This window comes from Emys orbicularis, chromosome 5 (assembly GCF_028017835.1).
Source record: "Emys orbicularis isolate rEmyOrb1 chromosome 5, rEmyOrb1.hap1, whole genome shotgun sequence".
NCBI classification, from domain to species: domain Eukaryota; kingdom Metazoa; phylum Chordata; order Testudines; family Emydidae; genus Emys; species Emys orbicularis.
In genome coordinates, this window is record NC_088687.1 from 118110653 (window position 1) to 118134965 (window position 24313).

Here is a 24313-nt window from a genome sequence, read left to right on the forward strand (position 1 = left end):
CTAGTCAAAGAGAAAAATCACACACGTTTATCAGGTGCTCACTGAAAGTGACATGCCTCTCGAAAACAGTCCCACCAATGTTAGCTGATGGGAAGTTTAGGATATTTTTTCAAATAGATAGTGTGGGATAAATCTAGTAGCCCCTTTTCCCCTTTGAGCTCTTGTTGGCATATCTGTAGTAGAAATCAGCATATTTCTGTCTTTATAAGCTCTGTGCTGATTTAGTCATTACTGCTCTAATCCCAGCAGAGAGATCATTTCCAGCATCTTCAGACTAGTTTTTGTCATGGGTACTGACTTCATGTGTGGCTAGATTGTCTGCTCATCTTACATGGCCATGCAGGGGGAAAGCGCCTCTCCTACTCCTTTGTACCAACTCATGGGAGCTGCCTGAATTGCAGCTGCAAGCACAGTGAGAGTACAGGGGTTGATACTCTCCCCCCGGAGCCGGGAAGGGGTGAGGTGCCCCCTCCCGCTCTGCCCATGCATCAACCAGCCAAACCCTGTGAAGGTCTGCTACAGATTACCCCTCCCCCCATCCCCAAGCACAGGAGGAGAATTTAGGAAGAATTGTGTCTCAGAAGTGTTGTCTCCTTGTATCATGCCTCCCAGGTCTGCTCCTGGAGTGGTGCAATGTAAACACTGTCCCTTGCTCAGGATTCTGTCTAAAGGCACAGTCTACCCCTTTGAAAGCAAAATACAGAGGTTTGGCTGCATTAAACTTGTTCAAGATGAAAGTCATGAGTATGTATCTCTGTGCGATGCTTTCCTACATCTGCTTCTTATCTTAGAAGATTTTTCTTAGTCCTACATCTTCAGCAATACATATATAAACCTTCCCATTGCCCAGGTCACCTGACCTGCTAATTACTCTGTTGCAGCCAAACAAACCTAAGTCTGCTGTATTGCCCATAAACTACAGGATAAGTATAGCTGGAACTGTTCACTGTTTTCTACCCTTTTTTCTGTACTCAAATGGTCAGTGAACCAATCTCAGATTTCCTGAGTTTGTTCATTATGCATAATTGTTTGACTACCTTTTTTTTTTAGAAATGGACCTGCATGTTTTTTTCCAGACAGTTTATCTTGAGAACTCCTTAGAGTATTTGACAGTTGAGCTGAATGATTGGTCACCTACATCACCTGGTGTAATTATTGGTCCCTAATTGGCTAACCTCCCCTTTACAAATTGAGCACAGTCTGAAGAAATCAGTGGACTGTTTAATCTCTCAGGCAGAAAGACATAGCAGGAGAGAGGCAGACTAGGGAATTGTAGAATATTAAAAATATTTTCCAGTCCTTTTCCAGTCCTTAAGAAAGTGTATTGTATTTAGCTATGTTCATGGACCCCAGGTTTAAAGATAGCAGGGCAATTTCCTGACTTACTTACAAAGACAGATGGTAAAACAGATTTATTACCAGTCTTGCAGCCAGAGCATGTATTTCTGCTTTCATTTACGACATTACAATTGCATTGACATCGATAGAATTACTCCTCACTTACACCAATGTAAAGGGGTTGGAACTTCAGGTTCTCTACATGTAATTTTCTCTTTTTATAGTCCTGTCATATAGTCTCTTCAGCTGATGGTGTGTTCTCCCTTCCTACCTAACTGGGAATGCTGTTAGCTGACCTCTGTTTTCTCCAGTTGACAATGGCACAGGGAAGATGGCCCTCCTTCCCCTGATCAGTACTCTAAAGTTCACGCACGTGGGTAGGCTCAGTCCCAACTTTTTCTCTCTTTCCAGCAAGCTCCCTCTCTTTTCTGAAATCTATTTTGGGATCTCATCCACGTAAACACATGTACAAGGACCCATGATCATACATAGACTATGGATGAGTCTCCTCACATTCCTTACATTAAACACTGAGTAAGTGACCATTGCATCATCCATGTATGTTCCCTGCACTTTTACTGTTATGGGCAGAACATTTTGGAATTCACTCTGGCCAGCTGTTATCTTTACATCTTGGAAGTATGAGCGTTTATGGAGTCAGCTGGCTGAGAATGGCAAGACATTATGGGCACTTGGGTAGTTTTGGCACACAGATGTTCTGAAGTGCACAAGAATTGATTAGAAGTTAGAACAGTAGCCACTTAACTTCATGGTGTCTCCTTCACATACCACATAGGTAGTGAAGTGATGGTGTTGTAACTCATTAATTACGGTTAGATTCAAATGATTATTGCTCTCAAGTCAGAAGGAATATGGATATGGGTGGGAGATAAATCTGACACCGGTATGGATATTTCTGAATGACTCAGGTACTGAATTGAAATGACTTACAAGAACAAATAAATCAGATATTATGCTGAAAAAAATATTGCAAAGCCTCTTCCCTATTAATCTGCCCTCTTACACCTCAGTCACTAAACCAACTATACTCTTCTCTTTCTGCCCTGTGAGGGTTTTTTTCCACTTCAGCAGATGTTTTCCCTTTGAGCATTTCCTATTTAATACTTTAAGACCAAAGTCTCAAGCAGCTTGCTCACCTCTCTATACTTCAAACAGATCAATGAGACAGAGAGTGAAAAATAGCTCAGCAGATATTTTAGGAGAAATGTCTAAAGAAAGTGTGCAAGTTGCTCATGTGGATTTTATTTTTTTGTGTGGCAGCATTAACAGATGCTTGGTAAAACTAACAGCTTCTATAATTTTCCCTAGAAACTGAGAGCAAGTTTGAATAAGAGTTGCTTTGAAAAGCTCAAACACAGTAATATGACTGATTATATACAGGGGATGTCAATGGAGTTGTTGACGTCACCAGGCATCACCATCACCCCAGGTAACTCAGGAGGGTGGAAAATCACAAGTGTCAATGAAGCCTTCCTGCACTAGGCCTGAACCAAACTCCTTCCATGTTTAAACTCTAATTGACCTCAAAAGCCAGGTGCAAGTGGAATGTATAAGCAACCTGCTATCAGTGGTAACCCCCCTTACCGGTAGCAAGCGGTAATAATGAGGCCTGCATGTTTCTGGCTGAAGGGAAAAAGGACAAGATAACAGTTTAAAGAAGTTACTAACAAGCTAGGCTTATAGCTGCCAAGAATGACTTAACTGCTTAAATGTAATTGCTATTTGCTTAGTAATTGTTACCAGGGACGGGAGGGGTAGAGAGAGAGGAATGGGGGGGAGGAAGGGAGGGGTAGCGGGGGAAGAGGGGGGATGAGGCTTGACTGCAAAAGGTATAAAGGAAGAAAGTTTTTTTTCTGTTAGTGTGCTGGATTTGAGACGTGCCTGTCTCCTAGCACCGCTTTGAGATCTCAAATAAACTTTGTTTGCTTCTCCACCTGGTGTGTTTATTGGCGCGAAGCACACCGGGCCACGAACCTTCGCTGTTGCTTTGCCTCGGGCATTCTGTGCCTGCAACAGTTTTGGCGTCCCTGGGTGGGCTCGAGGCTGAAATTTAGCCTTGCCCGGATCCCTCCTGGAGGCCGACGGACTACGGCGACGACCGACGCCCAGAGCTCACCGGTGACTTCATCGGGGGCCTCAGCGGAGACGTGGTTTGGTCGACCCTGGAGGGCACAACGGTGCAACGCGCTTGAGTAGTGGAGAAGCAGCTGTGGCCGCGGGCGACGGTGGGGAACCGGTCCTGTGGATAAGGTAGGAACAGTCCAGTGGGGACTTTATCTGTCTTGACCTGGGGACGCCCAGTGTCTACCTGTTTTGACTTGGGGACGCCCAGAGTCTCCCTAATATGGGGCAGGGACAGAGTACGGCAGGCAGGGCAAGGTGTACACCCTTGGAATGCATTCTGGTGAACTGGAAAGTGTTTGGATCGGATCCGTTGATTAAAAGTAAACTGAAAAGATTCTGTACAGTAGACTGGCCTCAATATCAGCTAGAGGACCAGGAAAGGTGGCCACCGGAGGGATCACTTAATTATAATACGATCCTTCAATTGCTTTTGTTTTGTCAGCGTACGGGTAAATGGAATGAACATATGTATGTACAGTTGTTTATGTTGTTAAGAGATAGGTCAGATCTTTTGCAAAGGTGTAATTTGACTCCGACAGGTTCAGTAGTAACTACTGTTAGTCCCCAGAACCCTCCTCCGGTTGTGATGGCAGAGTCGGTGTCCCCTTCGGCTCCAACACCCCCACCATATAAAGACAGGGTCCTCCTCCTGCAATATGTGGATGACTTGTTGATTGCTGCTGTGGGTCTAATCCCTTGTCTTAAAGCCACTGTAAGCCTCCTGAACTTTGTTGGACTCAGAGGATATCGAGTAGCACAGAGTAAGGCTCAGATTGCTCTCCCAGAAGTACGGTATTTAGGATTTTACATCAGGCAGGGGGAACGTCAGCTTTCAAGTGAAAGAAAGGAAGCTATCTGTCAAATTCCTATTCCAAGCAATCGTAAACAACTCAGGGCGTTTCTGGGCATGGCAGGCTTCTGTAGAATATGGATCCCAGAGTTTGGACTGTGGGCTAAACCCTTGTATGAATGCGTTAAGGGAGCGGATCATGACCCCTTTCACTGGTCCCCAGAAGCGGACAGGGCATTTAAAATCTTAAAAAGGAAACTAATGGAAGCTCCAGCTCTAGGCCTGCCGGACCTAGCTAAGCCATTCCAACTGTATGTGCATGAACGGAGAGGGGTGGCCCTGGGAGTGCTTACCCAGCTATTAGGTGCCTGGAAGCGTCCTGTGGCATACTTTTCTAAACAACTGGATCAAGTTTCAAAGGGATGGCCAGCCTGTTTGAGGGCGGTCGCAGCAACTGCACTAGTGCTTGGGGAAGCTGAGAAATTGACACTGGGGGGAATTGTGCAAGTGTATACTCCCCATATGGTTCAAGCCCTGCTGGATACTAAGGGTGGTCTCTGGCTTACACAGGCACGGGTTGCTCGGTATCAAGCAAAACTGTTAGAAAATCCTGAAGTTACCCTACAGACCTGTCCCTCCCTTAACCCAGCCACCCTGTTACCGGAGACAGAGGAGCAGGAACATGACTGTCTGGAAATCATAGATGTCCAATACTCCAGCCGCCCAGACTTAAAAGATCAACCCCTCCCTAATGCTGATTATGAGTGGTATACTGACGGCAGCAGTACTGTTGTAAACGGACAAAGGAGGGCAGGCTATGCTATTGTATCTCTCCATGAGACTGTGGAAGCAGAGGGTTTACCTGCTGGGACATCAGCCCAGCTGGCTGAATTGGTAGCCTTAACCCGTGCACTTGAACTGTCAAAAGGAAAAAAAGTTAACATTTTTACTGATTCCAGATATGCCTTTGGAATACTACACGCTCATGCCGGTCTGTGGAAGGAAAGAGGAATGTTAACAGCCCAAGGTTCTCCGGTTAAACATGGGCCTCAAATTCTCCGGCTTTTAGAAGCGGTACAGCTCCCCTCAGAAGTAGCAGTGATACACTGCAAGGCTCATCAAAGAGAAGATCAAGATGTGGCTAAGGGTAATGCCCGGGCGGACAGAGAGGCTAAGCGAGCTGCTACCCTGGAACCACAGGAAGCTGAAGATGCCCATATGCATGCCCTCATCCCATCAGTGGGGGAGCTCCCAACCCCTCAGTATTCTCACGAAGAGAGGAACCTAGCCAACACACTTGGGCTCCGGGAAAAGGAGGGATGGCTCCACTCCACGGAAGGAAAAATCCTCCTACCAAGAAATCTAATACGGCCAGTACTACAGAAACTACATCAGTCTGCCCACGCAGGAAGAGAGGCTCTTTCCCAGCTTATGAATAAATACTTTCTAACCTCTGGACTTAGGCCTCTGGCCTCCCAGGTGCAGGCTGAATGTCTAGTCTGCCAAAAGAACAACCCTCGACCAGGAGTGTCAGTGCCACCAGCCACTCTGGAACCTACCCCAGGCCCAGGACTAGTTTGGCAAATAGATTTTACTGAGTTCCCCCGGACCCAAGGATTCAGATACCTTCTCGTCTTAGTGGATCGATTCAGCGGATGGCCTGAAGCCTTCCCATGTCGTAACAACACTGCCAAAACGGTGGCTCTTAAATTTGTCAAGGAAATCATTCCTCGGTTTGGACTCCCCCCAGTGGATGGAATCTGATAATGGAACACACTTCACATCCCAAGTTGTTCAGAAGATATCGGATGCCCTGCAAATCCCCTGGAAGCTCCACACTCCATGGCGACCGCAGGCCAGTGGGGTAGTGGAACGCACAAATCAGACACTTAAGCGGCACCTCTCAAAGGTCTGCCAAGAGGCTTCCCTTAAGTGGCCTGATGCTCTACCCCTTGTTTTGCTCCGCATTCGCGCTCTCCCAAAGGGCAGGTTAGGGCTCAGTCCCTTCGAGATTATGTTTGGAAGGGCATGGCCTATGAACGGTACACCGGTTCTGGCAGGGGAGTGGGAGGTAGGCTGTGGTTTCTTATCTCAGTACATGTGCTCTCTGTCTGCTGTTCTTTGTTCTCTCCACAGGTACACCAAAGATTTGCAGCCTCTCCCGCTGGATGCCCCGATCCACTCCTTGCAGCCAGGTGACTCCGTACTCGTTCGGACCTGGAAGGACGAGCCTCTCCAAGAGAAGTGGAAGGGACCCCACACCGTCCTGCTGGTCTCCCATACAGCAGCAAAGGTCGAAGGACACAAGAACTGGATTCATCACTCTCGCCTGAAAGCAGTGCCTGCTCCTGAATGGTAGACCGTCCAGCCTGCAGAGAAGACTGCCAGCGACGACCTGGGACTTAAGCTGTTATTCAAAAGACAATAAGGCCTGCCGGGAATGCCCTGTGATCTCTTTGGACAGTCACAGCGCACTCCCCGCGAGAACTCTGAGCGTTGGATGTGTTTGTTTTCACAGGGCCGGCCTAACCTGGTGGCCTGGTCCCTTTTGCTTTTAGTCTGCCTGCTATTGGTAATTGTTATTTTGTGGGTATTTGGGGAATTGTAATTGTCAGGCCCTAGGGTCACCTGCTCAGCATGAGTTCAGGTCCAGGGTCTGCCACAGTGGTACTCTTTGCCATAGGGACACTCCTCTCGTTACCTCCCGTTTCCCCCCGACCACATGCGGGATGGAAAGGAATCCCTACTAACTTGGAAACAAACACATATGAGTCCTTGAAGGACTTGCTTTGCCCAAGAGTTCAACCTCTCTAACTGCTGGGTATGCTCCCAAGTCCCGCACCACGCAGCAGGGTTACCCTGGAGGGCCGTTCCCCAAAATTGGTCAGATATCTGTTGGGGATGGTTCAGTAGGGGAAAAAAATACCTCGGGTACCCCCTTGTCGCAAAACTGTACCATTAAATCCCAGTATGCATTAAGGGACGACCCTTGGGAGCCGCGGGCCAACTCAACGCAGATCCCTTTCCCTATCAGGCTGCGGTCAGTGGCCCCCGGGTTGGTGTGCTATCGACAGTTTAAGTCCAGCAATCACACCTGGTCCGCTGGGAATAGCACCTGTCAGTATTATGTATCCCCTGACAGTGATGCTTCTGTCCCTGTCTATGTTAATGGCAAATCCGACTCTACCGCCCGGCTAGCAACGTTTAATGACAAAGAAACAAATAGGTGGCGCCGCGGTTATAATGGCTTGGTAGGAAATGGCCACTCCTTTTATATTTGCGGAATTTCTGCCTATAAGTGGCTACCGCATCGGTGGTATGGAAGCTGCTATGTAGGCTATCTTGCCCCTCCCCTTCGTGTTCTCCCTAAATTGCCCCCTGGCCGCCCCAGGCAGCGTAGATCTTTGTATGCCACCCCAGCGCCCATCACAGAAGGAGACAGGTTGGGTATGATCCTCCTCCCATCCTATGGGATAGGACGGCTAACCCAATTTTATCGCAGGCTCTCTGTGTTTCTCACCAAGTTCGCCAATGAAACCTTGGCCATAGAGAAAAGCCTTAACTCAGAGCTTTACCAGCTCCGGTTGCTGTCCCTGCAAAATAGACAGGCCTTAGATTATGTTTTAGCCTCCCAGGGCAGGGTGTGTGCCCTTATTGGAAGTGAATGTTGTACTTATGTTCCGGAAAACTCACAGGACATTAACAAGCACGTCCTGTCAGCCGAACAGGCTTTTGAGCAGTGGAAGGCCCAGGAAAGGGAACCCACAGGTTTCGATTCCCTTTGGAGTTGGCTGCCCAACCTAGGAGGATTGGGAAATAGCCTTGTGCGTCTCCTCCTCATGGGTGTGGTACTGTGCTTGGTCACCCTCCTCCTGATTGCTTGTTTTAAGATGCTCCTCCGTAAGCTTTGTGCCCCCCGTTCCCCAGAAGTCCCGGCATACCCTCTCATTGAGAACCCCAGCTTCATAGCACTCAATCATATCTTGTCCACAGAATATGAGAAAACTCAGCCAAAAGCTTGTTGAGTATTCTCAAAGGAGGGAGTTGTTGACGTCACCAGGCATCACCATCACCCCAGGTAACTCAGGAGGGTGGAAAATCACAAGTGTCAATGAAGCCTTCCTGCACTAGGCCTGAACCAAACTCCTTCCATGTTTAAACTCTAATCGACCTCAAAAGCCAGGTGCAAGTGGAATGTATAAGCAACCTGCTATCAGTGGTAACCCCCCTTACCGGTAGCAAGCGGTAATAATGAGGCCTGCATGTTTCTGGCTGAAGGGAAAAAGGACAAGATAACGGTTTAAAGAAGTTACTAACAAGCTAGGCTTATAGCTGCCAAGAATGACTTAACTGCTTAAATGTAATTGCTATTTGCTTAGTAATTGTTACCAGGGACAGGAGGGGTAGAGAGAGAGGAATGGGGGGGAGGAAAGGAGGGGTAGCGGGGGAAGGGAGGGGATGAGGCTTGACTGCAAAAGGTATAAAGGAAGAAAGTTTTTTTTCTGTTAGTGTGCTGGATTTGAGACGTGCCTGTCTCCTAGCACCGCTTTGAGATCTCAAATAAACTTTGTTTGCTTCTCCACCTGGTGTGTTTATTGGCGCGAAGCACACCGGGCCACGAACCTTCGCTGTTGCTTTGCCTCGGGCATTCTGTGCCTGCAACAGAGTTGCACCAGGAATGCATTTATTATAGTTCAGACAAATGAAAAATGGCAGACCCTGGCCCTAAATTGTTTAGCAGATTGTGGCTCTCCCTGCATATGAGCATATAAGGGATTGGAAAAACAAGCAACGTTTCCCCCCTGCACTTTCCACAGAGGGGCCAGTTATCACAAACCCTATGCTCTCTGTTGTGTCTCTTACTCTTTACAATAAAAGCAACATGGAAAAAACCACTGGTAAGGTGTTTGCTAGATAAACACAGACATGCTAAGCCTAGCTGCTGTGACTGGTTTCTGGCAGTTTTTAAAACATAGAACATACTGAGCACTGCCACAAGGCTCACAAACTATCTAAAGGGATACTACCTTATTTCTATCCACTACACTCTGAGTGTAAGGAATGCTTCCTTTTAGCACTCTCTGGAGTAAAACTTAAATAGGGATCAGGGAAAATGAGGACAAGGTGGGGCAAAGAGCCTTATTTCCCTCTGTACTAACCAACAGGTGTAATTACAGATGCACTCATGTTGCAGTAGAGATGAGAAAAGTTTTTCCACCACAACTTTTGCCCTCCACCCAGAAAGTGCAGATTCAGTTGACAGATATTTTCTCCCCAGTTTTAGTAGAAGCCATTATCTCACTTTCACTATAAAATGGTGTGAAAAATATAAATCACCTGGTAACAGAAGCATATACTAGCCTGTGTTGATATTTTTTTTAATGAACTATCAAAATATGTTCTTTCTTTGCCAGAGAGAGAGTGATGAGAGACAATCAGAAACTCAAAGCAGCTGGGAAATACACCTTAAAATAATACAACTTAGCACAACAGTAATTACATTTTTACGGTGGGGCTGAGTACCTGTGAACCTGAGTACCTGGGAGGCGTGGTAGATACACTGGAGGGTAGGGATCGGATACAGAGGGACCTAGACAAATTAGAGGATTGGGCCAAAAAAAACCTGATGAGGTTCAACAAGGACAAGTGCAGAGTCCTGCACTTAGGACAGAAGAATCCTATGCACTGCTACAGACTAGGGACCGAATGGCTTGGTAGCAGTTCTGCAGAAAAGGACCTAAGGGTCACAGTGGACGAGAAGCTGGATATGCGTCAACAGTGTGCTCTTGTTGCCAAGAAGGCTAACGGCATTTTGGGCTGTATAAGTAGGGGCATTGCCAGCAGATCGAGGAACGTGATCGTTCCCCTTCATTCGACATTGGTGGGGCCTCATCTGGAATACTGTGTCCAGTTTTGGGCCCCACACTACAAGAAGGATGTGGAAAAACTGGAAAGAGTCCAGCAGAGGGCAACAAAAATGATTAGGGGGCTGGAGCACATGACTTATGAGGAGAGGCTGAGGGAACTGGGATTGTTTAGTCTCCAGAAGAGAAGAATGAGGGGGGGATTTGATAGCTGCTTTCAACTACCTAAAGGGGGATTCCTAAGAGGATGGAGCTCGGCTGTTCTCAGTGGTGGCAGATGACAGAACAAGGAGCAATGGTCTCAAGTTGCAGTGGGGGAGGTCTAGGTTGGATATTAGGAAACACTATTTCACTAGGAGGGTGGTGAAGCACTGGAATGCGTTACCTAGGGAGGTGGTGGAATCTCCTTCCTTGGAGGTTTTTAAGGCCCGGCTTGACAAAGCCCTGGCTGGGATGATTTAGTTGGGAATTGGTCCTGCTTTGAGCAGGGGGTTGGACTAGATGACCTCCTGAGGTCCCTTCCAACCCTGATATTCTATGATTCTGTGAACCAAGAATCTAGGTTTTGAACCTCAGTTAAATGGAGAAGGGGAATAGGAGGAAAGCAAAAGTTAACCCACAGCTGGAAAAATTCAGCCATGTTACAGAGTGTGATCTTGTGACCAGTGCAAAGAACTGGAATCTCCCCTTCACAGGGTTCAGATCCAAAATGAGGACAGGGCAGGGGCAGGAAGGTGAAGGCTGGGGAGATGAGCATCATTTCTCTACACAATGCACACATTCATGGCCCCAAAAAGAATTTGTGCAAAAAAATAATTCACCTACAGATTCCAAAACCAGGAAGTCATTACAAATGTCAGAAAAGCTTACTAATATGGCATGTAATTCAATGCATAACACATGCTTTTCATATTTGCTATCATTGTGAATCAAATATCATTGACAGAAGGCATATTTTAAATAGTCTTTTTGATCTAAATACTTGATAATGATTGCACATTGCCTACAGTTCTGGCAGGACATTTATACATTTAAGTTATCTGTTAGTAATTTTCTTGTATGGATATTAAGTTGAATAGATTGGGGGGGGTACTTCCTGTGGGGAAAAAAAATCACTGGAAAATTTGGCTGGTGAGGCAAAATTGTATGGTTCAGCTGATTTTTTTTTCACCTGACTGACTGAAGATTTTCAATTCTTGGCAAACAAATATTTTTTCCAGTTAAAAACCAAAAAAGTGTCATTGACAATGGGCACTTCCTGGAGAAATTTCAATTTTGCATTGAAAAGGACATTTGAATGAAAAATTTCAGACAGTTCTAATGAAGTGATATTCAGCCACTTTTACTTTATAATTAAATTTACAGTTACTATTTGCTTATATTTTCTTAGTTATGAAGCAAACAAACAAAAAAACTCCTACATAAGGGGCAAGGCAGTAGAGAATCAAGTCCCCGGAGTCAAATTTTACCTAAATTCAATTCCATCAACTTCCTTGGGGATGCTGGGGGTAACAGAGAGCAAAATCTGGCCCAAGATTCATACTTCATAGCAAAGTATATTAGAATTCCTCGTAGACACCATTCCTAGTTGGTTTTTTATTTTAGTTGTATGTACCCTAAGTGATCACCTTTTTCCACAGTGAAAGTCTGTATTACTTTTACAATGAGAATAGTTCTTAATAAAATAGCTGGGGGATTCTGCTCATGCAAGCTGGAATTCCTTTTTGTGGAAAATGAAAGAAAACAAGTCTGATTTAAGATAAATACAAAGACTTCAGTTCAGAAAACTGATTTTTGGCCTGGAGTTCAAGATTTAGTTTGAAGTGTCATCTAGCCCTCTAGGTGTTAGAAATTGCTATCTCCACCAATCCTTCTAATTTGGATTCTGGTCCTGGATTTACAGTTTTCTATATAGTCCACTAATATGAGTGACCACTATTTCATTAAGCCAAAGTAAGCTAGGGGGGAAAAGAGAATTAGAATAGGAGCAAAAATATAGGAATCATATGAATCACACAGTTGTGTTTAGTTTCTTTTGTCATGTCTGTTCTGCATGATGTGAGACAATAATCTGAAGGTTCAGGAGGAGGTGAGGGTGGTATTCTGACCTCTCACCTCTGTTCCATGCAGAAGGGATGAGTTCAATCTATGGAGAGTCCCTCTGCATACAGATCTGGGTGATCCAGTATTCGTAACTCCAGTACGTTCATTATCTATTGCCAAAATACTGTCACTACCATTCCTCCTTGTGCTGCTTGCCTCTGTGGTGCTAAGCACAGTCCCAGAGAAAGTAAGAGAGGACAGCACTCTTAATGAACGAGAGGCAATTCATTCAGAGAGAGGGGCCTGAACCAAACACCTTCTATAAATGTGGGTGTAACAGGGTGTGAAGAATCATAACCTAGACCTAGGTCAGCATTTTATAGGGGCTGAACTAGAAACACTCCCAAATGTTGGCATAGTCAAAATCTGGATCTACATCCAAATTTTGAAGCTTGACCTTTTGCAGCTCTGCTGTACCTGCCTCACTCTCCCTCCCCCCCAACCCCATGAGATAACTGGCATCTTTGTTGGCATGGAATAGGATATAGACATATATTCTCTTCACCCTTATTTGCTCTTAGGGTTTACGTGTTGTTCCTTCACTCTGGTTCAGGTCTGATCCTGCACCCACTGAAGTCAGTGTCAAAGATCTCATTAAATTCATTTGTGCAGGATTCGGGCCAGGCTCCTTATTTCGCTTACCAGAATTCCATTAACACTCTCCAACTAGTGCTGCCTGTTGCCATGATATAAGAACATTCATTCCTTGCTTTAGGAAAATGACGCACATTCCACTTCTGAGTCCCTTTCACATGCTAGTCCTTTATCCCACACCTTTAGGCGTGAGAATTTAAATGCACATGCTTTCTCCACATGAAATTGGGAATTTCTGTGCTACGTCTGGATAAGCATTCTTTAGTGAATAGGGACCTCTGAATGAAGAAATTAGTAAAGGATGCATTCACATTGCTATGTAGTTTGCATTTTAACATATGCTCTTAACTCTGAAGATGCATTTAAATTACTCTGTTAGAGTTTTATTACTGTGAAATCTGGTAATGGGTCATTAATTAGCATTTCTACCTATCCATAACCCATTACATTTGTTGTATGTTAGAGATAATACACTTTTGAGTTCAAATTACTAAAATAAAGAGCAGAATTAATTTTCTATTCATAAACATAACTGTCAATGTTTCTGGACAGGTGGCAATACAGTAAGTAAGCCTTAGTGGCAGTAGATACAGTTTGAAGAAGCCAACATAGATCTGTTTGTTACCCATCCGAGTCACATTCTTTCTTGATGCACTTTATAAGACCCTGATCTTATGATCTTGTTGTTCCATGAAAATTTTTAATTAGAAAATGAGTGCTGGCTTTTGTCTTAAAGAAATAATGATATTCATATTTTTAGTTCTTGTATTTTCATTGGAACTCTGAATGTTATACAGTACATGTGCTTTTAGCACTAGTTCATTCATCTGCATTAAAATAATATAAAGAGTCAGTACTGAACTCACAAAAGCCAAGGAATTCTTAATTAGGACTGAAATTCACACAGAGCTGTTCTTAGATAGAATAGATATTGTTGCTCATTTGAAATAAAAGATCAGCCAATGTTCTGATATGGCATCGGAGCTGGGGAAGAAATAATCTTTAATTTAAAGTCATTTCACTGGGTTTAGTTGACAAAAAACCCTGTCTTCACTATATATGTTTTAAGCACCTCAGTATAAGATTCTAGTTATAAATTAGGCAAAAGATACAGTTTATTTTAAAAATTGTAGAATTTTGTAATTAATTCTGGGGTTGACACCCTGCAAATAAATCTAGAAATAAGTTTGTTAATTAGCTCAAAAGGTTTTTTGGCTCTATTTGAAACAAACAAACATTTTTCCTAGTTTACATTTTAACTTCACTTTGGTTTTGTATATTTTTCATGCATTGTTATTCAGTCCCATTAATAAAGAATCAGTTGTGACGCTTCCTGAGGGGTGGGAGGGGTACCCAGATCAGTGAGGAACCTTGCTACCACCTGCCCTTAGCTTGCCTTGTCTGTGCCTGCCAAGGGTCAGCTCCCCAACTCCATTGGCCACAGGCAACACACGCACTCCCCTCTAGACCTCTCCAGCTCAGCTGTTACCCTATAGGTTAGCGATAGGCAGCAGTGCAAGGAGGCCCATACGTTCCAGTACGCCGTACCAGCAAGATACTTATAGCTCGTAGAGCGTACTGAAAAGACAAAGGAGGAGCCAGTGGCCCCACGTCTCCTCTTTGGCATGGCTGTACCACCCCCAGCCCCATCCCTGCCCTTCCACAGAACTGTCTCTCCTCCGGCTCCATCTGTACAGCAGCAGCCCCACCGGAGGACAGGGCTGGGGGGTGGGGCTGGGGGCAGTACAGGTGCCGAAGAACCTGCTAGCATTCTGCTCCTTTCCCTGCTGCCCCTCCCAGTGGGGAAAGGAGCAGAACTCCCAGCCCCACCCCCCGTCCTTCCACAGAGCTGCATCTCCGTCGGTGTACTACAGCAGCAGCCCCGCCAGAGGACAGGGCTGGGGGCGGTACAGCAGCTGTGCCAGAGGATCTGCCAGCATGGGTCTGCCCAGTGGCCCCATGTTCTGCTCCTTTCCCGAAGTTTCCAGCACAGCAGGAGGAGGACAGAGCACTCCCCCCCACACACACACACACAAAGGTAACGTGGGTGGATCGTGGGGAGGGGACAGGGAGAGCATGGGGGTCCTGGGGTGGAGGCAGAGAGGGAGGAGTCACATGGAGGGTCACGTGGGGAGGTCATATGCCCCCCCCCCCATACTGGTAAGAAATGGATTTTACTTGCACCACTGGCAATAGGCACACTCCAAGCCTTGAGCCATCTGAGCATTCTGTTCCTCTGGCACGTACAGTAGTCACATATTCGCTGCTTCCAAAGAAGCAGTATACCCTGGCTGGCCAGTTCCACCTCAGATCACCACTCCGCTTAACACACAGCACTTAGATAGGTTTATAGTGAAAACAAGTATAAAAGTTTACTTAACAAAGCACAGAAATTCAAGTAGTAGCAAATATTGGAAACAAATGGTTATATATAAATGAAATCTTAACATGCATTCTAGAACCTAGCATTAACTAGATACTCCTATGTCTTATGGAGTAATACTCACCCAAAGTCCTTGCAGTGTTTTACAGCCAGGCTTTGTTGTGATCCTGAAACAGTGAAGGACCCAGTGTGTTCCTTTGCCTCCCAAGATATAGAAGCCTCATTCTTTGTCTTCATTCATAAATAGGAGACTCCCTGCTATTTTGTTTCTTCTTGTAGATTTTCTCTTATGCATTTTACAACCTTTCAACAGGCCCCTGGTTTAATATGCAAATAGGCCTCCATTGTGAGGCAGATACACATATGACCAGACACAGAGAAAAGCATCTTTTATCTCCTGCCTGAAAGGAACATATCCAAGGCACGCCAACTGCTGGGGCAGCTGCCAGGAGATGAACCAACTTCACTCCAAGACCTTAAGAACATAATTTTCAGTATAGATCAGTGGGTCTCAAACTTTTTTACTGGCGATCCCTTTCACATCGCGAGCCTCTGAGTGCGACCCCCTAATAAATTAAACACCCTTTTAAATATATTTAACACCATTATAAATGCTGGAGGCAAGCAGGGCTTGGGGTGGAGGTTGACAGCTCGTGACCCCCCATGTAATGACCTCACAACCCCCTGAGAGGTCCTGACCCCCAGTTTGAGAACCCTGGTATAGATACATATGTCCTTAAATATTATTTGTACATACATTTCACAATGATTATACAATGACCAGTGGGCTGCTGGCTCTCAGTAGACAGGGCCCACTCTAGGCACCAGCGTTCCAAGCATGTGCTTGGGGCGGCCCTTTTCAAGGGGTGGCACTCCGTTTTTTTGTTTGTTTGTTTGTTTGTTTTTGGCTTTGGCTGCAGCAGCACTCTGCCCCCCCCCCCCTTTTTTTTTTTTTTTTTTGCTTGAAGCGGCAAAAAAACTGAGCCGGCCCTGTCAGTAGAGACCTCACCTGACACTAGGGTGACCAGATGTCCCGATTTTTGGGTCTTTTTCTTATATAGGCTCCTATTACCCCCCCACCCCCTGTCCCGATTTTTCACATTTGCTGTCTGGTCATCCTACCTGACACCCTTTGGTGAACTATGATGCACTTACCCAACCCAGGGGAGCCCTGTAAAACCTTAAGTAACCCTGTGCCCTCTTCACTGGCACTAAGGTCTCTGGATCACACCACTTATTAAAATGCTTTAAGTGAGCTGAGTAATCAGGAAAAGTTTCAAGCAACTGTACTGCAAACTGAGCTCCTCCAGTCACAACAGAAAGAAACGTGAATTTGTCCATCAGTCAAATCAACAGACTGATAAATTGACAGCCAGAGGCACTGGCAGCTTTTCTACACTGTACAGGAAGTGTTCCTTCCCCTTGTTCTGAATGGAATGGAGGAATGCATGTACAGTTCATGCTGACTCCTCGGTCTCTCTGAAGCTGTCTGGTAGTGCTAATAGTGGGACACATGGTGCCTGCCTGCTTCAGGGTGCAAGATGCTGCCTCCTCTCCCTCTTGAGCTTCTATGGAGTTGGCCAAATAGGAGTGCAGAGATGGCTCATTCTTAATGCCTTCCAGAGCACAAAATGCATAGGAGAGAACATGTAGAAGGCAGAGCTCACTGCAGAGCTGTCCGATATTGTGGTGATGGGTCCAGTATAGGAACATAGGGAAAATAACAGACTGAAATAGTATGTTGTATCCCCTGAAAGGGGCTTGCTAGTGGCTGTGCTCACCTTGCACACTCAAGAGCTCTGGGAACTTTGGGGAAAGACATAGGCCAAATGCCTGGAAAGTACAATTGCACCCCATGGTTTTTGTAGTTTTTGTGATGTAATAGCAGACACCTGTTAATTAGGAACAGGACAGCACCAATTCATATCACTGAAGAGCTATGGAATTACACACACACACACACACACACACACACACACACACACACTTACTTTCACATTGCTTCTGATCTGGACTGAATACAAACCAGTAATCTGGGTCTTAGCCTGATTTCACTTGCACTGGTGTAAAACCAATGTTACTCCTTCACCAGACATATAATTATTCCTGATTTATACAGCTTGAATTCAAACTCAAGTCCCTAGAGATGACTCAATTACAGTCCCTTGAGACAACCAATTTCCCTTCATTATACATCAGAAGACTGCAGAGTCAGTTAAAGCAGGAGCCAATATAACAAAAATAAAAATGAACCTTTGCAATATGGAAAATTATATTTCAATATTTAAAAAATTCTTGACTGAAAGTTGTTCACAGGGAATTGCATTTTAATGTGAAAATGGAGCCTTTATTTTGCTGCAGTAAGGATTCTGAGGTGCATCTGTGTTTTGTTTAGTGGACTCTAACAGAGAAGTTTCATTTGAAATATGCAAGGGAGCATTAGCAGAATACTATTTTACCTTGCATGCAGAATTGCTCTTATTTTACGAGCATTCACTGGTTACAAAGTTCACTTATAATTTCTCTGGGTCCTTCTGAGGCTTAATGTTAAAGAAAACAAAAGGTTAGTGATTTTTTTCTATCAAACTTTCATTATTAATAAGCATTTATTCCTTTTTCCATTGCCTTTTTATTTTTTGAATTCTACAAATGCCAGTTAAACTTTAATTTATCTGGATCCCATTTCATAGTAGCACTGCAATAAATTATAGATAGTTAGCATCTTTCATCCAAGAGGATCCCAAAATGCTTTACCACCACTTCACCAGCAAATTGTAGCCACTTTAAGATGGAATGTGACAGCTGTTTATCAGTGTACAGCAAGGAGGATAGTAGGTAAAGAATGCCTCCCGCAACTCCCAACGGCCTGGAACAGCAAATTGCAGTCACAGGGAGCTGCGGGCGGCTGTGCAAATGTAAACAAAACTATCTGGTGGCCTGCCAGCGGATTACCCTGACGGGCTGCATGAGGCCCATGGGCTGCAGGTTGCCCACCACTGGCTAGGACAGATCCTCAGGTGGTGTAAAAGTCAGCAAAGATTTATTGGCTTGGATTGAGCTATACCAATTTATACAAGCTGAGACTCCATACCACCATGTCCATTTGAAAGTGCAGGATAGTTTCAAGCAGAAAGAATGTAGGAACATGAGCTGAGATTTGTTCCATTTGCCTCTCCATCCACACCCCTAAAACTCTGGTTCTGGCCCTGATTATTTCTCATTTTGACCATTGCAACTTCCTTCTCCCTAGCCTCACAGACAGTCTACCTTGCACACTTCTGTCTGCTCAAACAGCTCCTTCAAGACTCACCTACCTCTTTCACCGCTCTGACCACCACTCTGATCACATCCACTTCAGGCTCCTCCTCACCATTTGGACTAAACTTAAACATGTAAGTCCTGATTCAAAGTCCAGTATGGTCAATAGAAGTGTTTCCATTGATCTTAATGGACTTTGGATCAGACCCCCTCATCCTGGCCTTCAATGCTCTATGCAGCATTGGCCCTGCCTACCTCACTCCTCTTTTCATCCATTCCACTCAACTAACAAATCACTGTGTCCTTCTTCCAGTTTTGAGCCTGGGCCTTCTTCCACACTTCCCTCTTCCCCTGTAATTGATCCACTCTGATTGGTTTCTACCCTCTCCTCCTTTCATTCCCACCTGAAATCCCACTTCTGCAAGGGGGCCTGAACATCATATCCTGCTCTCCCCCACACCTCTTAACCTACTGACTAGGATGTGCACATACAAAATATGACAAGTCAGATGCTACTTCTCCATTCAATGACACTACTTCCTGTGCTCCCTTTCCATCACTCTCTCACTTGTACGTTATCTATTTGTAAGAATGGTCTGAATGAATGCTTCTCTAACAGCTAGCTGGGAGAGGGGAAGAGAACCTGCGTGTGTTTATGTAAATACAGTTTGCTCCTGCTTGGCTTAGATTTGCTAGATATTCAGCTGCTGGAGCGGTGTTTTGCTTATTGTAATCAACTTGGCTGGTGTTGGGTCACAAATTATGTTAGTACTGAATCCAGGGGTAGTGAAATATGGTCACCAATGTTTGTAATTATTGTGGGAATACATAAAAGAAAGAAAGACTGTGCTTAACCTGTCCCAAAGGAGGGAGCCACTCTTAGTTTAAAGAACCTTGGATGGACAAGGGCTCAAATGTCAGAGCCCTGTAAAAGTAAGAGGGGAGGAAGGACTCCCAACCAGCAGGCTGCATGCCCTCAAGGGTTTGCTGCAAGCTTGGTTCAACCTGTTTCTCCCCATTGTTCAAAGAATAAAGAGAAATAAGGAACCAGGCCCGAATCCTGCACAAATGAAGTTAATGAGATCTTTGTCACTGACTTCAGTGAGCTGACATCCCAGACATGTGTATTTCTTGTTTAAAGACAAAAAAGGAAAAGGTTTTATCATTTAGAACGTGGGGTTTGAACCTGTGGGTTGCAACTATCTTATCCTTCCCATATTGCTGAATGGGAGGGGGATTCTTGGTATGGGAAGGTAGCTACACTATTGAAAACTGTTGACCCATTTTAATACAAAACAAAAATCAAATAAAAAAACTAGATAAGTTAATGGAAGATAGCCATTGATGGACCTATTAGCCAGGATGGACAGGGATGGTGGCCCTAGCCTCTGCCATAAGCTGGTAATGGGCAACAGGGGATGGATCACTTGATGATTACCTGTTCTGTTCATTTCCTCTGGGGCACCTGGCATTAGCCACTGTCAGAAGACAGGATACTGGGCGAGATGGACCTTTGGTCTGACCCAGAATGGCTGTTCTTATGTTATGTTCTAAATCAAAGCTTATGGTGGGTGTTAGAACATTTTCATCCTCTCTCTGATTTATAATACTGCACCCTCTATCCTATAAATTGCTTTGTTGTGACAGCAAGCAATAAAAAAAAAGTAGTAAATAGCATAAAAACAAGAAAATAGGTGAGATCCCTGTTCAAAAATTCACACAGCAAAGTAGTGTGTCTCTGAAAAGCTTTCCGAGAGGAGCAGGCTCTTGTGCAAGAGCTGTTACTGCAGTTATTTTCAATTTAAAAAGCAGACTAGTTGCCATAGTAAAAATCCTTGTGTATATCTAGAAAAAAGCCAACGTCACACCAAGACAGCTCTGATTGACTCACTTTTGTTTTGATTTAATAGTTTGTTTTTCAGTAAAGAACTTGGCCCATTTGTGTGAGGACCATGAAATAGACCTTGATTTAAGTTGCTGGGGAGTAAAACAATTGTGCACGGCAAACAGAATTTGAGCCATGGAAATAGATGCATTATTCATTTTTTGGTAACACATTTGATACTTACTCCCAATCATGAAGTCTATGATCACAGTCCCACTGATTTCAAAGGAAAAAATGCTCAAATGGGTTATGCCTGCCAAGTATATTTAATATATTGTGGTCTTCACACACACACACACACACACACACACACACCTACCTACCTCTTTCCACCTCACATTTCCTTCCTGGATCATCTCCAATCTGGCTTCCTCCCCCTTCACTACACAAACTGTTCTCATCACCAGCATCTCTAAAAACCTCTGCCTGGTCAAAACTCTAAGTCTCTATTGCATCTACACTCATCAAGAAGGTTGTGATCAGCAATGCCAAAAGCAGCAGAGAGGTGGTGATAAGTGATTAACTTTTCTACAACACGGTCCTCTCCCGATTTTCCTCCTATCTTTGCATCTGTGTCTCTTTCAGAGTAGGTTGCACAAAATAAAATCCTGACTCCATTGAAGTCAATAGCAAAACTCCCATTGATTTCATTTGTGCCTGGATTTAACCCACAGCGCAGACCTGCCTTCTCAGTGATTTGACTGGTACCATTCAAGTTGCATTTGGCAATGCTGTTTCTTATTCTAAAGCCAGCTTGTTTCCATGGATAGCTAAATTCCAGCTATGCTATGAGCCTCACAGATGCAGTGATAATGATTGACACACAGAGTGCCTTGAAGTTCACAAAGTTTAGCATAGTTATTGATGTACAATTCTTGAGGGTCTTTTAATTCTTCTTGTCAAGAAATATCACTGAATTATTGTTGCACATTCCTGGTAGCTCCCACTGACTTAGTCACATTTGGAATATCTTGGAAACTAGATTACCATCTTTCATTAAGATATTCATTTTGAGATATTACTTTTGATTCCATTGTCTTCCCATTTTAATAACCACAGGAGGCTTTTAATCATCATATACATCAAATTATGATATTATTATTCCTGCTTGATCATTACAATTGCTTGTGTCTTAATTGTCAGGCTGTAGTTTCAGTTTGGGGCTGTACAATTCTTAGTGGAATTCTTGTTGACACCTACTAAATTACTTTCTGTGATGCTGGTTTCATTGTTCCTAGTTTTAAAGGGATTTGTCTTAGAATTGCCCATTTGCACCGCTTTGCTTCCTTTAGATGTCTAGATTATTTTAAGGTTGTTTTTGTCTGATCTTTTCCTCTATTTTTCTTAAATGTTTATATAAATAAAACACACACACACACACACAGAGAGAGAGACTATTATGATAGTTCTGAACATCTCCATGTGTTTCAACCTCTTTCTGGATACTGTACCTTCAGTTCTGTTTATAACATTTTGGTTTCTTCTAGGATCTTGTTTATCCTCTTTATTACCTCAACTTCCTGGTGAGATTTTTCATTTTTGATGCTATATTGTCAAGCACAACTAACAAGCTATTCTATAAGATGGTTTAAAATTTCTCCTTGTACTTCATGTCATTCTGTATTTACCTGTAGTCTCTTCCTTCCTCCTGGGATGATTGCTGCCAGGGTTGAACTGGTTTGGGGGTCACTGGTATGTCAAGTATTTAGAAGTCTTTTTATTATTACTTATTTCTGAAGTGCCATAGTAGGGTGCTTTAGAGAAAAGCAAGGCAGGTCTCTGCCCTTACAGTCTTGCAGTCAGAAGGCCAAATCTGTTGCTGGTGGAATCCCATTGGAGCCATTCCACCTGAGAATTTGGTTCCAAGTTTTGATCCCATTGAAGTAATTGGGACCTTTGCCATTATATATATAGGAGCAGGATTGGATACAATAATATAATACAGAAACAAATATTTAAAAAATAAAAATGGAAGGGGATGGTGGTGACATGGTGTGACAGGATCCCCTGGGTGCAGCCTGGAACTGGGGTACCACTGTGCCCCCTTAACTCTCCAGCTTGGGCTGTCTCTCACAATGCTTTGCTAGTGACAAGCAGCAAACCCTTCCAGGTGCTGTGATCATTCAGCACAACAGCATGTGAAGCCCCACACCCAGCTAGATTGTATTAATGCTCCTAAAGTGACTCTCAAATCACACAGAGAAAAGTAACAGCCAATTCCCCTCAGTTCCCCAGCTTTACACCCCAGCGCTGTACCATCTTGCCCTGGTCAGAAGCCTGACCAGAGTAAGTTTATTACCCAGTCTGCCCCTCCCTCAATGTGGAGAGGACATGCATCAGCTTTTGTAAACTGAGCTGAGGTTTCCCAGAACACTTCAACCAAAATATACTGTTTTGGGTAAAGTATAAAACAGATTTATTAATGACAGAAAGATAGATTTTAAGTGATTTTTAAGTGGTAGGCACAAAAAGGTCAGAGATAGTTACCAAAGAAAATAAAAGATAAATGCACCATTTAAATCTTAAACCTTATTACACTAGGCACTATTTTCTCATCCCACTGGATGTTACAGTTCATAGTACACAGGCTTCCCTCTTAAACCTGGATCAGTCTCCTCAGATGAAGTTGTCGTTTTCTCAGCGTTCTTGTTGTTTCCAGCATAGGTGGGGGAGGAGAAACACACGCTGCCGCTGTTTCCTATTTTTATCCTTAGTCCATGTGCCTAGAAGACACTTGCTCAGACATGTCCTGGTGGGCTTTGCAGAGTCACTGGGTTGAGCAATCCCCCTGGTGTGGTCTAGTGCAACTGAGTCACAGAGTTGAGCAGTCCCCATTGTGTGGTGTGTGTAACCTCTGGATTACAACTCTGCTACTGATGAATGGCCATTTGAACACCTTCCTGGGGAGGGGTCCTTTGTATGTCATTAGCAAACTTACAGCATATTTCAGTAACAACCACACAGCAAAATCTCATAATTCCATACACATATACATATTTGGACAGAACAACAGGTTTCAGCAGATTATGGCCTTTCATATGATATCTTACATGGCATGCTTTGTATGAGCTATCACAACCACATATGAATGATGAATATGGGGGTTACAGGGTGCTATTTTGAGGTACAGTGTGTCTCACATAGGAAAGATGAAGGTAAGCTAGTTCTTCAGTGGCCTGATCCTGCTTCTACTGAAGTCAATCTGAGTTTTCCCCATTGACCTCCATGGTGCAGGATCTCTCTCTTGTTATGTAACTCTTGTTCATTTTTAAAAAGGAGTCAACAGTGTGATGCTGTTGCAAAAAAAAGCAAACATGATTCTCGAGGTCCCTTCCAGTCCTAGAATCTATGAATCTATAAAATCTGTATATCCAATTTTTAGATCTAGTGGTTTTCTTTTTCTCTCCAAGTCATAATATTCATAGTTTAAACGAGTAAAGCCCAGGAAGAGGGCAGGAGTATAAGTGAGTGTTGGAGTTAGGTGGAAGGGAGAGAGATTTGAAGAAAAGAGAAGATTGAGGCTGAAGTATCAGAGCGGATTCTCCAGGAATAAGGGATGTTATGAGAAAAAGCAGAGTCACCTGTGAGATAAGAAATGCAGGGGAATAGCAAGATATCTTGAGTTAGCAGAGCATAGGATGTAAATGGGGGAATATGGACAAATGGAGACAATATGTAGGCAAGAAGCTTTATTGGGCCTTGATGGTGACAATACTGAGTGTATCCCATCCTGAGGTGACGTACCCAGAGATAAAAATTTCTAGACACCATCAATGACTGCTTCTTGGAGCAGCTAGTTCTGGAACCCACAAGAGGAGAGGCAATTCTTGATTTAGTCTTAAGTGGCGCACAGGAACTGATCCTAGAGGTGAATATACCTGAACCACTTGGTAATAGAGACCATAATGTAATTAAATAATTAAACTTAACATCCGGGGGGTGGGGGAATACCA

The 24313-nt window shown here is 44.1% G+C and overlaps 1 protein-coding gene across 1 annotated transcript in view; it reads left to right on the top strand.

The window, feature by feature from the left end:
• The first annotated feature begins 4795 nt into the window (after nt 1–4795).
• CLNK (cytokine dependent hematopoietic cell linker) overlaps nt 4796–24313 on the top strand; it is a 230304-nt gene continuing 210786 nt past the window's right edge. Inside the window, exon 1 of the mRNA XM_065405737.1 lies at nt 4796–5643. Within this exon, the coding sequence (XP_065261809.1) occupies nt 4796–5643 (848 nt within the window). The remainder of the gene's footprint in view (nt 5644–24313) is intronic.